Source organism: Gallus gallus, chromosome 19 (assembly GCF_016699485.2).
Source record: "Gallus gallus isolate bGalGal1 chromosome 19, bGalGal1.mat.broiler.GRCg7b, whole genome shotgun sequence".
In the NCBI taxonomy this organism is placed as follows: Eukaryota; Metazoa; Chordata; class Aves; order Galliformes; family Phasianidae; genus Gallus; species Gallus gallus.
In genome coordinates, this window is record NC_052550.1 from 5441660 (window position 1) to 5458155 (window position 16496).

At 41.0% G+C, this 16496-nt stretch overlaps 2 protein-coding genes and 1 non-coding gene across 39 annotated transcripts in view; all 3 read left to right on the plus strand.

Moving 5' to 3' along the window:
- Positions 1-16496, plus strand: part of TPST1 (tyrosylprotein sulfotransferase 1) — an 87255-nt gene that overhangs the window by 22190 nt on the left and 48569 nt on the right. For 25 of the 26 annotated variants that reach the window (XM_046902591.1, XM_046902603.1, XM_046902587.1 and 22 more), the window contains 3 exons: positions 1690-1825; positions 8709-8807; positions 12522-12616. The gene's annotated coding sequence lies outside the window, so the exon portion shown is untranslated. The remainder of the gene's footprint in view (positions 1-1689; positions 1826-8708; positions 8808-12521; positions 12617-16496) is intronic. The other variant, XM_046902586.1, reaches the window with a different exon arrangement.
- The window catches only part of CRCP (CGRP receptor component), a 53802-nt gene that overhangs the window by 21581 nt on the left and 15725 nt on the right, over positions 1-16496 (plus strand). For 2 of the 12 annotated variants that reach the window (XM_040650024.2, XM_015295677.4), the window contains exons 11-13: positions 6527-6563; positions 8709-8807; positions 12522-12616. In XM_040650024.2, coding sequence (XP_040505958.1) covers positions 6527-6563; positions 8709-8807; positions 12522-12616 — 231 coding nt within the window. Of the gene's footprint in view, positions 1-4648; positions 4910-5006; positions 5097-5308; positions 5480-6526; positions 6564-8248; positions 8415-8708; positions 8808-12521; positions 12617-16496 lie in introns of those variants that run through there. The other 10 variants (NM_001397817.1, NM_001397819.1, NM_001397818.1 and 7 more) reach the window with 10 other exon arrangements.
- Positions 4383-4453, plus strand: TRNAG-GCC. The gene has a single exon. It is a non-coding gene; the product is annotated as a tRNA-Gly (tRNA).

Genomic DNA, 16496 nt, shown 5'->3' on the forward strand with positions numbered 1-16496 from the left:
GTTGGGTTGATTGTCAACACTCCATCTTCATTGCCACCAACACGCAAGAATGAAACAGCTGGGAGCTATTTTGCCTCCAGTTCCTGTGCAGATGAGCCTTTTCACCCCACTTCAAAGGACACTTCAGCTTTCAGGGTTTCTGCTGTCACCAATTGTATCGGGTCAATCTTGAGAAGCTCCTGTGAGCTTGAGACTGAGGCTGTGGGGTGTGAGTTTTGTGCAGTGCCACGGCAGTCACTGGGTCTGCAGCCCTGGCAAATAGCCCATGTCTTAACTCCACCAGACTCTAAATAGCATGGTTTTAAAGAATTGGTTTAAAAAACAGGAGTGTTAGGAACAGCTGCTCACAAAGCTGCTCCCCAGCTCCAGTCTCTCTTTAGACACAGCGCATTTCTGCTCTGAAAGAGGCTGGCTTGCCTTACTGTGTGCTGCTACAGTGTAGTATGCTTCCATATGCATGGCACAGACTTGACAAAGCTCAGGAAACATATTCTAATTTTCTTGTCCCCATTTCTTCCTTCCCTTTAGCTGACTGTTTTGTCCTTTTTCTTCTGTTCCTTCAGTTCTTCAACATGTCTCCTTTTTCCATTTACTCCAAGACATCTACACTAGGAAACTGCTGAATTGCTTTGTGATCACATCATTCTTTCTTTGAAATCCATCATTTTTACTACTTTTCTTGTGTCTTTCACCCTTCAGAAGTGTCCTTGTCCTTACTCTGGGCTTTGATAGGAGATTGCTGTTGTTTTGGGAAAATAGTAAGCATTCACTTTACAACCTGAGTGCACCCAGTACAGAGAGCATCTCTGCCTCATGTTTGTTGTATGAGTGTAGGTTAGCACACAGCTTGAGTGAGGATTATACGTTTTTCTGCCTGAAGATATCCAGCAGGATGTGCCCAGAAGGAAAAGGGGGAAAAGTAGCAATCCCAGGTGCCCAAGTGAGATGAGAAATCAGTAACGCATTGACTTCACGTGAAATATTTGTGGTGATGAAATAAATTGTTCTAATGGATGCTCTGGGACAAAAATCTGCAAGCCACATGCAGCCGGGTATCAATCAGTAGGAACAACTTAGCTGATTTCTGCTGTTTTCATAATCTGTGCCTCAACCACAAATCTAGTTTTGTGATCAGGAAGCCTTCTGTGTTTGTTATCAGATGATCCTGTTTTTATTAATCTATACCTGGAATTATACATGGCAAGGACATGTGCTTCCACATGGGATCCGTCAGCGGTATCAATGTGCACTGAGCAACTTTGTGATAGTTTGTGATAGTGATTAGTTTGTGTACAGAACACCGCCCCAGTTTGTGTCTAGGAGGTTATTAATTCTCTCTTTTCCTGTTTCTAGATGAAACACTGCGTAATGATCTTTTCTATACAGTGAACAACATAGAATACAGAGTAATATTGTTATAACAGAAATGGAAGTGAAGCTGTAAAGCCAATCAGAAATCCTTAATGTGAAACTGAACATTGAACAAATAGGATGACTTAAAGACGCTTGTGGCTGGGGAGGTGGTTTTTTTGTTTGTTTTGTTTTGTTTTGTTTTTTGAGGGAAAAATAGTGAAATAGCATTGCAGAATAGGTCTCTTCTAACAAACACTGGAATGTATCCTCATCATTATTATCTTCTCTATTTCTGCTGGTATTGATGTCTCACTGCTGTCTGTTTTCTTCTTTCAGTCCTTTATTTGCTTCATGAAAGATTAACCCCCCAAATCCCCAGTCCCCAGTGAAATCCTGAGGAAGTTCTCATGGAAGGGTGTTTTGTTGTCCACTTGTTTTCCATCTGGGACAGAGAATGGCACATCGTTCCTAGGTTAGTACTCCCAGCTCACATACAATGAAGTAAGAAGAGTAAGTTGTCCATTTTGCGGCATGAAGAGGTTTAATTAAATATATTTCAATGTCCTCTAAGATTTGAATTTTAAATTTTATTTGTACTGCTTTTGCAATCACATTCACATCCTTACTACGGAGAGTATTTATTTATGTTTTGCTGGAAGAGCGCAATACTTGTGGAGTGCAGCTCTGAAAGTGGTGCATAGAAATCCTCTATTCATAGTTTTCATAACTGAGGTTGAGGTGACAAACAGCTACAACATATCTTCTTTAAAAACATTCTTTTTTAAGTGTCATTTTGGTTTAGAAAAAGAAAAAAAGCACTGTGGGCTGAAAGTGCTGGTCAAACGCACCGTCAGCTGGACTGGTGTGAAGCAGTGCTGACATTTTTTGTTAAAAAAAAAAAAAAAACAACAACCTTGTTTAATGAATTTTGAATGTAAAAGAAAAAAAGACACTATAGGGTGATCAGCGAAATGCTGAATACAGTAAACATCTTTCATGACAAAGAATACAAATACCCTGCAGATCTGCTTTCAATAGCAATTGCTAGGCCCCCTGCTTTCAATAGTTAATACCGAGGCCCCTCTCTACCAAGCCTTAGTGGTAACAATCACAAGCCAATGCTTAAAATGTTGACATGCTAAGCACATTTAGAAAAACCTATGTCTGCATTCCCTATGGATGGTGTAGCATAACTGTCTAACATCTAACGTGCAGCAATTAAAAACAAAGTTCACCAAGCTAATCACTCCATCTCTCCTGCAAAGTTGTATGTAACGGTAATGAGTTCTCTCTCAGAGATTCCCCTTGCATGATGTCAGTGGAGCTGTAGCTGGTCGTTTATGTACTTCAACCCTAACAGGCTGCATGTCTCTGCTAGGAAGAATTTAGGAAGAATATTTCTTTTGGAAAGAAAAAAAGTTGAGGGCCACTGAGAGAGGCATTTGTATTATGCTCATTCTTTCTAGCTGCTGGGATTGGGCATTGTCATTGTGGACAGTAAAAAAGGTCTGGAACAAAACTTTTGGAGAAACACTGAACATAAAGATGATAAATTGGTGTTGGGGGGGAAACATAAGAAAGGAGAAATGCAATTAATATGCTGAAGATTTTGAACTCATATGTACAGAGAGTGACGAGAGGCACGTAAGGATTTGTAGACTTCTGGAACAAAACTCTGGAAATCTGGTAAGGTTTGGGAATAACATTCTCACATGAAAGATGACGTCTTTTCAATTCTTTTCTTCCTTTTAGTCTAGCTGGGAGATGGTGTACAGGCAGCTTCATGGGCAAGGTTAGAAACATGGCCAAGAAGTTACAGAGAATTTGCTGTGTCGGTTTTGGCCAACTTACAAGGTCAGTTAATCCTGACATGAAAAAGACCAGCATCCATTGCAGCCTATCCACTGGGTCAGACAACAGCTTTCAACCTGCAAGTTAAAGGCTTTTCACCTGGCTCTTTTTTCCTAAGGACTCCATGAAAAGTGATTGTGGGGTATAACATAATTTCCATATGTACTACAACTCGTATGTGGATGGATCCACATGTCTAATGAAACATTTTTAGGGATCTGCAACTGACAAGGGCTGAAAAAGCCTTACAGTAGGCTTTTAAGCTTTCCCAGCACTTAGGTATCTGATCATGACTGTTTCTGAATACCCAAGAGCTGTTCATGGCTGAGCACTTCAGATGGCTCCTGAAGTGCTTCAGTGTTCTCAAATAATTCAGAACTGGCCAACAATTTGCAACACCTCAAGGAGAAGCGAAGACCCAAACTGAGAGTAGATTTTCTTTTGTCTTGAGAGAATATTAGCTAGTGGATTTTGTGCTGCTGCCATAACAGGGAGGTGGTGGGTACAAGATGTCCAACCCATCCTCTTCCCTCGGTTGCTCTTACAGCCCTGCCATGAACAAGCAGGTGTTTGGGACTCGTAGAATCAGAGAACATCCCGAGTTAGAAGGGACCCATCAGGACCATCGGGTCCAACTCCTGTTTCCGCACAGGACCACACAAAAATCAGTCCATAGCAGGACTACACATCTATACAGCAATAAGGCTTTACTTTTCTGTTTGCAAATGCCTGATATTGATTTGAAGGACCACAGCAATGCTATTTTCCACTCCAAATAACATTTTTCATACCAAGTTTTCTGCCTGCAGTAGTTACTGGTCTGCAAGTGAAATCTGCCTTTCCTTTCAACACACGAAGGGTCCATATTCTGTTATTTTTGAGTGGCGCCGTGCTGGGCCAGGAGTTGGACCTGGTGGTCCCTGTGGGTCGCTTCCAACTCGGGATATTCTCTGTGATATTATGGTATATTCTCATCCTCCATATCATCCAGAGGGACTGGTAGGTGCATCTGTTTTAAAGGTTTGTGAATGCCTGAGAGGTCTTTTATTGCGGTGCGAAAATGTCGAAAACCTATTTGCCTACCAAGGTGGGCATGAGAAAAGGTGTGGGCAGCAGTCAGCATAGACCGGCTGCTGTGCCATTCAACCGAGCAGACGGGGAAAACATTTTCAGCAGACGCATTGGTGGTTCAGTGGTAGAATTCTCGCCTGCCACGCGGGAGGCCCGGGTTCGATTCCCGGCCAATGCAGTTGCTATATTTTGCATGTGAGAGCATGTTTGGATTATTTTATTTTACTTTATTTTATCTTCTTTTATTTATTTATTTCCTCTTCGCTTTCCGCTTCCTCCCCGCTCACCCGAACCTCCTTCAGCCTCGCCGCGGCTCCTCGCGCGCACTCCCGCCCGGCTGTGGTGCGGTAGGGGCCGCCCCCGGTGAGGCGTTGACCTCAGCGCGCGGCTGCGCGGGGCGGCGGACAAGATGGAGGTGTAAGGAGCGGGATGGGGCGGGATTGTCCGGCTGCTCCTTGTGCGGGCTGCTGGGCCGCGCTGTGTGTGCGTGTGGGGGTTATTTATTGGGCCTGCGCTGTGTGTGGAGAAACGTCTGTGTGGGCCTGAGCTGAGTGCCCTTTTACCTTGTTGGCATCGCTGTGGGGTGCAGGGCGATGGCGTTTGCCATGTGCTGAGGCCTTCGGTTCTAAGAAAGGTTATTTATTCTTTTGATTCGTTTCTTTTTAAGTCTTTGTCTGAGGCTGGGAAGTCTTAATGCCATAAGAATGAATTCTGTAATGTTTTTGAAGCAGGGTGTGCTTACCAGCTTGTAGCTCTGGTACCTCAGCACAGCAGACGGCATTGAAGACTTAAGATCTGGACTGACTCATTTACTACCAATTGTAAGAAGGAAAATAATCACGACAGTGTTTTAGAGTAAAAAAAATTAAGTGGTTGTCTCAGATAATTTAATTTCTGATAGGTTTCCCAAGGACCCGCTTTCCCAGCAATGTATTTACTCTATATGATCCGCTCGCTTTTGTCACCCAATAATTCCCTGTGTTACTCTCCCGTGCTGTTATGATTTCTAACAAAGGGTGTCTTTGATCCATAGGGATTTGTGTAGCATAGCCTGGATGCAAAGATTCTGAAGAATTGCATTTACCTCACAACAGAAGCTATAGGGTTTGTAAAACATGAATGGCAGCTGTGTGAGCTCACTGGCTGAAGTTTCACTCGACTCAGCAACATGGAAGTCGGAGTTCATCTCAGCGTATTTTAGGAGGTCCTTTTCATTTAAAAACAATGATAGAACCTGTGGAAGTTTGTGGATGCATTTAACGCATTTGAAAGCGATGAACAGGATGGTTCTATTCAGGCAGCGGATGGCGCTTAACAATACATTGTACCTTTTTTTGTTGTTGTGATATGCACAGACCTGAGAAAAGCCTTTTTTCCCCCCCTTTTGTATGGAAACTTGCTGTTGTTGTGGCTGCTGACTGCTCAGCACAATGTATTGTGAGGGGAATGTATGGTGTTCTGTGTCAGGCTTTTCTATCCCCTTTTTCTAATTTACGAATATAAAGTTACAATATGCAGTAGTAAGATAGGCACCATTAAATTAAAAACACGTTTAACTCAAAGAGAACGCAATCAACCAGTGGTGGATAGCAATCGTTTCTTAATTGGGACAGAATTAATGAGGAAGTGTAGGGCTGGTGGGAAATGGGACTCTCAGCCTCGTGCTGCTAATGAAGGAGCAGTCACATAAAGATTGGGATAATAAATGAGGAGGGAATTTGATAAGTTTTTGTGTGGTTGTTCATTTGTTTTTAGAACTCATTGCATTGTGGGTGGATTGAGTGGCATAGCTGTACTCACACGTACACATACATTGTATAGGAGTAGCAATTGTATGTTTTTTCCTTGTTCTTCACTAGTCTGTGCAATCCTAATGACTTTTCGTGTCAATTAGAACTGGAGGCCTTTCTATGTAAGGGAGAAGTAAGGAGGTTTGGGTTTAGTTGGTGAAGTTGGGTGAGTGTGTCTGAGTGAAAGGAGTATGAAGTGGAAGTGCGTTATGGCTCATGGGACACAGTGTACAAAATATGATGTATATTTATGGAACAATTATGCTATGGAAAAATGATTGTCCTGACGTGGCAACAGATTGGTAGCTGTAGGTTCCTCACAGATAAGCTTCTGAATGATGATTTAGTGAAGAAATATGAAAATAGTGTCTGTTCTTTTGGAGCCTGTGATTCTGCAATGAAAAATTGCGGACAGTTTCATGTGAAACATAAATAATTGTATTCTTTTTCCTTTCTTTTAGAAAGGATGCAAATGCTGCACTGTTGAGTAACTTTGAGGTACGTCTGTCTCTATCCTGATGCTGAATCTGCACTGTGATGCTGTGCTCAGTCGCCTGTACACTTCTTTCTGAAGCAAGACCTGTTTCTATTTTTTTTCCCCTCATATTTTATTTGTTATTAAGAAAAAAAAAAGGGGGAAATTTGGTTTATAAAGTCTAATTATCTAGCGTAGGTAAGTTCCTAATTATTCTCCTATCTCCATAGTAACAACGTATTGTTGTTTTGTTTTAGTGAGATAGAAAGAAATTAGAGTGGGACTGATCCTTACAGCTCCCTTCCAACTCGGGGTGTTCTGTGACTCTATGAAATTTGCTGTTCTTATTGGTTTAACTTCAGCCAGGTGACAGAAAGCTCTCAATGCATTGTTTATGAAGGTTGCTTTTGAATGGTTTTAGTAAACCGTATGTTTTCTTATATTGTTTTACTGCTGAAGCTTAAAGTTGCACAGCTGTTTGATCCTATTCTGAGGTAAATCTTAAAATGTTTTCTCTCAGGCTGTACATGTACAGCCAAACAGCCGTCTGGTGGCTGTTTGAAGAGCTTTAATGAGGACTTGGAAAGAACTGTCTTACAAAGAAAGAGATATTGGCCACACTGGCACTAGGTATCTGCTCAAAATAAATGTACTATTGCAGAACAGAAGATAGCAAATATTTCAGAGGCTGTTTATTGCAAAATCATCTCTGCTTCCTTCTTTCGATGTTGGAACTTTGGTACTACTGGGGCTCAGTAGTGGCATTGAGCCCAGTTTGTGCAGTCTGTTGGTGTCCCACAGGGATGCTGTGGAGCAGGGAGAAATGCAAAATCAATTCTTTGTGTTCTTTGGACAAAATTCTGTTCAGCTTTCTCTTGATGTTGGTAAATGTACCACATATATTGAAAAAGAACCAGAAGGAAGTGGGGAAAATGTAGTCACTGATGAGTGCTTATTCAGCTTTCAGAGTGCAGTTGTCATGTGTGCAGCTTTCAGCCCTTTGCAGGAAGGGACTTGCAGTGCCTGCAGCTATATTGGTCACGGCTTTTTACTGCTCTTCAAGTTACTGATTCCTTTAAAACTACGGACCTCTTTCTGTTTGCTCCTCTTTTCCTTGATGATGTAGCTAACATTCTCTTTATCAAGGTAATATTTTACACAGAAAGCAGTGATTGAAAGCAGTGTTCAAGGCTGATACATTTAATGTTCTATGCCTGAATTGCTTTTGTGAGGTTGGTGTTGTCTTTTGATGTCTCAGTGTCAGCAGTCATACTGTCTGCAGATAGCTACTCAATGCACAGTTTCAGCTTTAGCTTTTAAGTGTTGACTGCTTGTGCTTAATGGACACACAAAGTAAATGCAGGGCTCCTAGCTGCTAACGTTGGTGTTTCTCACGTCTATAAATGTTTGCATTCTTGCTTAAGCTTATAATTTCATTGGAACTTGAATTAAGTGAGTTACCAAGAAGAAGCAGTAAGAAGCGATGTGTTACTGTGCTGTGGGTATTGGCTCTGGGTATTCTGTAAAGCACAGGGAAAACATCTGAATAAATTTCAGCCAGATGTGGTTTAATATGGAATCAAGCAGTAACTGTGGGGCTTTCTCAGTATTTTGCTGCTTATCTGACTGTGACACATAAAGAAGTTGTGGTGTTGCAGCAGATTTGACGGTTAGAAAAATCAAAACGTTTTCCTTGCATTCAGGTTTATCCTCTGGATCTCACTCACTGCATCATAAATGTGAAGGTGTTGCTATTACATCTACGGGCATTTTCTTCAAGCATCTCACTTGTATTTAAATAGGAGCTGTGTGCCATCACAGCAGTGTTTGTACAGCAGTGTATGTACCCCACTCTGTTCAGGACATGGGATAAGGCAAACAGAATAGATCCCTCCTGCCAGTTTCTCCCTGGGGGCTCTTGGATAACATGTAATACGTGCTGGGAGTCTGTTTGCTCTTGGTTTTATGAATTTACACAGCTCCTTATTCACCTTTCTGTTGCCAGAATATTCTTTTTTACCTGCTGGTGCAGTCAGCATAGAAGCAATCCTTTTTTAAATTTCATTTGCTTGGTAGGATTTTGGGTTGTTTGTTTGTTTTCCCAATGTAATATGTTGAGGTAAAACGCTCTCAAATGACTGCAGGCTTTTCTGTTTGCTTTTTTCCAGGTGTTCCAGCTACTCACTGATCTTAAGCAGCAGCGCAAAGAGAGTGGAAAAAGCAAGCAGAGCTCTGGTCAGCAGAATCTGAACACAATCATGTATGAGGTGGGTGACACCATAAATCCCCTCTGTAAAATATCGCAGGCTGCACCGATTCAAACTGTTAGGTCATTTTTGCATCACATTTACCCTAATAATTTTTTTGTCAGTTTTCATAATCTCTGGCCGGTTTATTCAGGTTTTGGGCTAACTGCACTGTAAGTGCAGAGCCTTGCAGCTGGTTCCATGTAGAGACATTTTTGTCAATGTGACTTATAAACTCAGGTGTGTTGTGATATGATCATAGCTGGAATATTCCTAGGGTCAGTTCTGGCTGCACTGTAGATCTCCTGTGCATAAAGTAGAGCGTTGGATTCTACTGGATCCACTCTGACTGCCCAGTAACTTCGTACTCTCCTTCCGCGTGTTCCCTTTCAGTGGGAATAAGTAATGAAGCAGACATAAGTCTGACACAGGTAGTTCTGGGCTGAGACTATCCAGTACTGCCAGGGAGGAGTTTGGAAACTGCTGACACCAAATATGCGTCACCAGGCTTCTCCTTTCTCTGGAAGCTCCAGCCTCCCATCTTCCCAGATAACAGAGCACTGCCTGTCCTGCTGTAAGAAAACTCTCGTTTTCAGATCTGGAAGTTTTCTTTAGCTGGGATGTGCTTGCTGACTGCTGCAGGTCACAGACTTTGGCTCTGATTAAAATTCTTTACAAAAAGAATAAACAAAAATGTTTTTTTTTAATTCTGTTCTTGTTTTAGTGTTTGTTTGCTTGTTTGTTGTAGAGATTGCACATACTGTCTCCTTTTAAGACCCAGGCCAGAACTTGCTATTGTGTGATTAATTGGTGATGTACCTAGGCATGGTTTCAAAGCTGAGGCACAGATCACATTGGGTGTTTTCTTATAAACAGAATCAAACTAATAATTTCCAACTAAAATAGATTTGATCAAAAGAGCAAGACACAATTGGAATCACAAAATTACTTGTGCAGATATCAACAGCAGTTGGATGCCAGATTGGTAGCAAATGTTTAATCTATTGCTAGTAAGAGCTATTAAAATTCTATAATACAGATGTTAAGATTTTAAATACACCGAACTAGCAAATTCTCAGCACACTTGTAATATGACCTCTTGTGTCCATATCAGAGGACTGCATGAGCAGCACCGTGATTGGCAGCCGGTTGAAAGCAGATTGCCTTGCTGGCATGAGTAATCCCACTGAGTGGAGAAACTACTCATGTGAAGAAGATTTGGCCTAGGCTTTGTTTTTGTATTAGTTCTGCTTTTGTTTGGATAGGTACCGAGCGGTAATTCCTAAGCCTCAGATTCAACGAAATAGTGGCTTACCAAAAAGCTAATTTAAATCTTCATGGAGACTAACAGTCTCTTCCTCTGCCTCTTTCAAACAGCTCAGAAAGACCCTGTGAGTATGTGTGTGTATATATATATATATATATATATATATATATATATATATATATATATACACATATATATATATTTTTTTTTAAGTCAGCATGCAGCTTAAAGCCTTAATTACTTTGTCACATTGCTATGTGTTAAATAACAATAGGATGCTCATTTTTTTTATCCAGGGGGTGAATCCAGTATAAACCCTGGGTACATTTTTTTCTATGTAAAGCAACCAGATCTGTCGTCTTACTGTTCCTGTTCATATTGGGTATGTCTTGCTGAGTTCTGTGCTTGCATATATCCATTGGTATTGAAGTAAGCAGGTGAAGCTTGTTAAACTAGGAGCTGTGTTTTGATGCACATCGGGCACTTTGGTTGAAGTTGCAGAAAAAGACAAACCTGGAAAAGAAACTGCTTCTGTTCAGTAGTTCTATTGGGTGACAATATGATGTCAGCTGTCTTTACGGGTAAATAAGAAGTGCATTTTGTATGAAAAGGCCAGACAGGTCTTGCGGGAGGAATTGTTGTCTGACCCTTTATTGCACTTTTAAATGAGTTTCTCACTGAACCTGATCCTTAAGAATACAGCAATCCGTATTTGATCGGTTCTCTCTCTCTTAAGTAGAATGAACAACTGTGCTGTTGAAGCCTGTTTTTATTTAGCCAGGCTTGTAAAATAACTCATTTTAATGGAAGTATGCTGGAAATACATTTGTATATCTTCTTATTTGACATGATGGTCTTGTAAATCTTTTTTTCCCACTGCCTTGGTTACTGCTGTCTAAATACTCACTCAGCTTACTTGGTTTCGGACTGTTAAATATAAGTATTCACTTTAAAGATTTTTCTGAGAATAGTTATGAGTACAGAAGAAACGTCAGAGCATAACATACAGAATTATGGATCCTTTATTATTATTACAGCTAATTTGTGCACATGGCATCCTAATTAATGTGTCTCGTTGTTGTCTTGCTCCAGTTGTGCGCCACTGGTTGGTTGGGTGCTTGCAGGCTTTGTGTAGAGCTGCACAATATCAACAGCTGAAGATTTTTTTCCTTAATTCAAAACAGACTTTGCCAATGCTCTTTCAAATCCTTCAGTTGCTGACGCACGCAGTGCAGACAATGTGAGGATTTCCTAGACCTTTCTTTTGTTTCTCATTATTCCCAACTCTTCATTTTGGCGTCTAATCCAAGCAACGTTCAGGAAGATTCTGAGCTACTTCCCATGCACAGACAGCCAGGAAATTGAATTCGATTCATTTCTTTTTAAGAGTTATATTACCAATATTGTTTTTTAATCTGCTCAGTTCCAGTTCCATAATGTATGATCTGTCTGGTAGGTGTTGTGTTGCTTTAAACAAAGAAAGCAGATGTAACATGTTGCAGCAGTTAGTTGAGGTTGATAAGTTTTACATTAAAAATGGAGCAGAGATAAATGGTCTCAAGGCAGATGAACATTGCTGATACTGCACTAGCCCTGCCAGATGTTCACAACAACCCATCTAACCTGCTTCAGTCAGCTTTAGAAAGCACTGCCAAGTACATGTATAAAAAATGAAAACAGCCATAGGCTGGAGAGGCATTGCTAGCATTGTGCAACTGCAGGGCCTTTTTATGGATGAGCAGTGGGAGCATTCCTGGCACGGAATTCATTAAAACTTGGCAGGAGTTATGTATGGTTTTAAAGATGAGCAGTATTCAGCTTTTCTCAAGTGTTACAAGCTACAACAAAGCAATGAACATGTGCACCTGTACCTTTTACAGCTAGCTTTGAATCTGTTGGCTTTAAAATGACAAGTAAGTCTGGGTGATGGTGTTCAACAAGCTGTATCACAGTCTGAGCATCACCTGAGATTATTTAATCCAAATCAAGAACGCACATGCTTTCTAAAGATCTCTCCTTGTCTGTAGCCTTCAGTTGGCACCTTGGGCTCTGGGCAGAGCAGGGAAGTGACCATCCAGAGCCACAGGGGGAGTCATCAAAGCTCTAATTGTAACCTGAAATGTAATGAGCTCGCTGGGTCGTGTCTGTGAAATGAATTCACCGAGGTTTTCTGGATAACTGCTAATGGAGTTTTCATTACATCAGGTTGAAGCTCTGTGTTGCCTGTTTCTTACTCCATCAGTATCAGTGCAGTCTTACTGAAGAAGGAAGCGTGAGATCTGTGACAGCTTTCCACTTTTTAAAAGAAGTATAAAATAATTAGAAAAAGAACCTTCAAAGGCTGAAATGACAGTCTGAGTTTTGTTGGGTTTTTTTGAGTGTTTTTCAAAGATGCTTAATTTCATAGGCAGCATGGGAAGAAAAGAGTAACTGGGGAGTAATGCATATTTTGTTGCTATTCCTTGCAGACACTGAAATACATCTCAAAAACACCGTGCAGATACCAGAGTCCTGAGACTGTCAGAGAGTTCCTCATTGCAATGAAGGGCCATAAGCTGACCAAGTAAGTAGAGATGCATCCTTGAGCAAAAGTATAAATTAATAGGGATGTCAGGACGTTCTCACATATGCAGTATGACAGTCTGTCTGGTTTTGATTAAGGTATTCTAAACATTTTCTGTTGTTACAGTATTCATCCAGACATCTTTCCCCTCACTCATGAGGATTCCCTTGAGTATGGCTGTGTTCACAAATGTATTTCTCAGTACTTTGTCATTTACTTTGTCAGTGCTTTGTTTTCAGTGTGGTTTCACATGGTCCAGGCATGAAGTAGAATTCATAAATTGTTCTGAAGAAGAAATTAAAGTTGTAAGTGAGTTTTGAGCAAGATAACAGAATGAAGAGAAGCGAACCAAAAATAAACCCAAAACAAAATCTCAAGTTTCTTATCGATGTTCTTCTTTTAATGAACTTTCTCCATTAAAAAAACACGTTAATTCTGAAGAGGTGGAGAAAATGGCTGTATTACAAGGAGGTAATAAATGTTTGTATAGGTGTTTGGGAAGCCTGGTCTTCTGAAGCTAAATGTCTTCTGAATCTGTGAGCCCCACATCCAACCTCAGAATTATGCTAATTAATGTTTAGCAAACTAAGATATTCATCATCCATTTCTGTGCTACTTGTCAGCTATTCTTAGTGCTCTCTAGGACTTTGGAGTTACCTGTTTCTATTACTGGAATGTGTCAATGGAGCATTCTTCCCTACCCCTGCAGTCTTTTGTAAAGCTGAACATACAGTCCCTTTTTATGGGAAGTACTGCCTAGAAAATACCAGATTTCCATCACAGTTACAAGAAAACTCAGGGGTGGTGTTTCTCTTTAGTGTGAATGCCTTTTCATAGTACTAATAACGCCTGATGCTGTCAGATGCCTCTTTGGAGTGTAAGTGAAGCCTGTTGTAAGTAATTAGAGCCAAACAAAATGGAATCAGTGGGCTACTTGCCTGAATAGCTTTAATCAGTCATCTGCTTTTTAAAGCAAAAAACAAAGGCTCAGTTAGTTCATGCTGTATATACACTGACTGCATTTTTCTCAGCTGTTGGTTCTTGTAAGGATTTCATCCTCCGGGGAGGGGCTTTTGCTGATCTGGTTATCACAAAAAGAAGTGCAAGTTGAGAGCAGTGCTACAATGCAAGGTTTATCCTTGACAAAGTGCAGTTGAGTAGAAAGGGGACTCAGCCAGCTGTTTTGTTGACTTTTCAGTGACCCCTCTCTACAAACCATTATCCTCCCATTCAGTATATCAGCAGCTCAGATCTCAGCATCCCTAACCCCTGATGGAACTTGAAGCTTTGTCATGAGTATTGTAACTTTGCTTGTTAGTGCTTTCCTTTGTGGAACAAAAGTTGCCAGGTCAGTGCATTGCTGTCTAGCTTCTTGCAGCTCATTTTGTAAAGTGTGGTTCTAATTTATGTAGTAGGCAAGCTATCCTAATTATTTTCTGTATTCAGACAAGGAGAAAATACTCTGTTTACTGTGAGGAGCTGATTGTCTGGAAATCGTAGAATCACTGAATCATTAGAGTTAGGAGAGACCTCTCAGATCCCCAAGCCCACCCCCAGCGTGCCCACTGCCCACAGCCCTCAGTGCCACATCTCTGCAGTTCTTGAACACCTCCAGGGATGGTGACCCCACCTCCTCCCTGTGCAGCTGTGCCACTGCAGCACCTCTCTTTCTGAGAAGAAATTGTTCCTATTATCCATCTTCTTTCTGATAGAATTTGACCAGGACCTCTGGGTTAGCTCTTGGAAAAAGGCATGGGAGCTCTCCTACCACGTTAGATACCTCTGCTTCCCAGGATTATCCATCTGATTTACGAGAGTGAAGTACTAAGTGGTATTGGGTCATAATACGGAGAATTCCAGCTACACAATCTCTCATTGTCTCCCATAGGGCCTCACTGTTCTTCAGATCTACCAAAATACTTGCCTTCCTAAGCCTGCTGTTCTGTGAGCTTGAACAGCACTGCTGCAAAGGTCAAAATTCTTACAAGCTATAAATGAGTTTTTAACTACTTTTTCTTTTCATGGCTGCCAGGAGGTGCCTTTGGTTTGGGGTATCGTTTTCTCTGACTTTTTTCTCTAAATCAGAGTCTGTAAGGCAAGCAAAAGAATTGCTCCCAGTAATTTTCTTTTGAGAAGTGGACAAAAGGGGAGAGCAAAGAGCAAACCACTAGTGTAGGTTACAAATTGACAGCATTCATCACTTAGCAGAACTCAGACTGGACTGTGGTACTTCAGTTTCTTAAGTATCCTTTACAATTTTACTTTAAGTTAATATCTGTCCTCTGGTAGAGAAGTTGCCAGCACTGTGATTGCCACGTACTTTACAAAATGAGAAACAGAATTGTTTAGTGTGGTCTTGGCACTTCTTGTTTCTTCTAATGTTTTCCATTCAGGCCCTTTAAGCTAGAACTGTCGGAGCCCATCTGGCACCACTTCTTACCAAACACAGAAGGCACATGTTATGCAATTACCATATAATGCACTATATGTTGAATGCTCTCAAGTATTAATGTCTCCAAGGAAATACTGAGCTTCCCTTTGGTTCATAACCAAGACCATTTCAACACTGCTCAGTTGTTAAATGAAAAACTAAAGGCTTTAATCAATTCCATTCCATGGAATGGAGGTGTTATTTGTATGAAAGGCTTCACTTGAGATTTCTTTCCACTTAGCTGGTGGAGAGCTTTCTTCCCCTTGGAGATGAAAGAATCTGCAGTGTTTGCTTCCATCATTTCACTGTAATGACTTTTCCTCCCACTGAAAGTAATGAACTCCAGAGTCTGTCGTTGCTACTTCCTTTCTGGATAAGGCATTCAAAGAGATGCTCTCTCCATTAACCTCTTAGATGCTTACACCACGTTTTTGTGAGTAACAGTTTTCTGAAGCAGCTGATTTAAGATACCTTAGCTAGTCTCTGCCCCTGGCTAAGGGGACAGCAGCATTTTCTGTTTTCTCCTTGTGAGAGGGATAGATGCAGCTGGTTTGCAAACAGGCTGCTAATTAGGCTCTGCAACTTCTTTTCTAACATGAGGCATTGGAGAGTTGTTGATGCATACGGGGCATTTATGACAAGGAGGATTTGCAGCTGTGTCTAAAGGCATGATAGAGGTGTGTAGAGCAATGGGACTTTCCCTGCTCAGCTATTGCTGCTCTCAAGCACTAGGTTGTGCTAGAGTATCTGAGAATGCCTGGGTGGTGGAGAAAGGACAGACTATCCAGAGAAGCAACAATCTGTGGATTGAGGCACATTCATTTAAATAATGAATCTTTTAATTAAGCAAATTCTCTCTTTTTCCTACCTTCCTCCTGCAGATTACAGTACAGAACTCACTGCTGGTCAGGCTGCTTGTGATGTCCCAAGATAGAAGTTCTGGCTGCTGTTACAGAGCTGATAGTGTTGTGCTGGCAAATTGTGCAGTTCAGTTCCTGTAAGATCACCCCCCAAAGCCTTTTCTTTCTGTTATTGTTGATATTTGCTACTGAAATTACCAACATCTCAGGCCACCGCTGCTTTTCTGCTGGCACTCCCCTCATTTGTGGTGTTTTCAATTGACAATGGCACAGGCATTGGGGGTGGGAGAAGAGTTAATTTTCCAATTTTAAAGATTAATGCATGTAAAAACCATTTACACCTTTTGGAGTAATTTCAGATAGCTGCCTTGCTAAAAAGAGCAATTTCCAGGACAACTAAACATGTGTTTTACTGATGTAGTCAGTAAAGTATGGCACAGCACAGGCTTTTTCCTTGTCATCAGTTATTTTGGTTTAAAAAAAATAATAATAAATTGCAACTGTAGAACTGAGGGATTTCTTTTTTAAGATGAAAAAGCTCAGAACTGACATCATAGTGAGTTTCATTTTTACCTTGATGAGGCCTCAA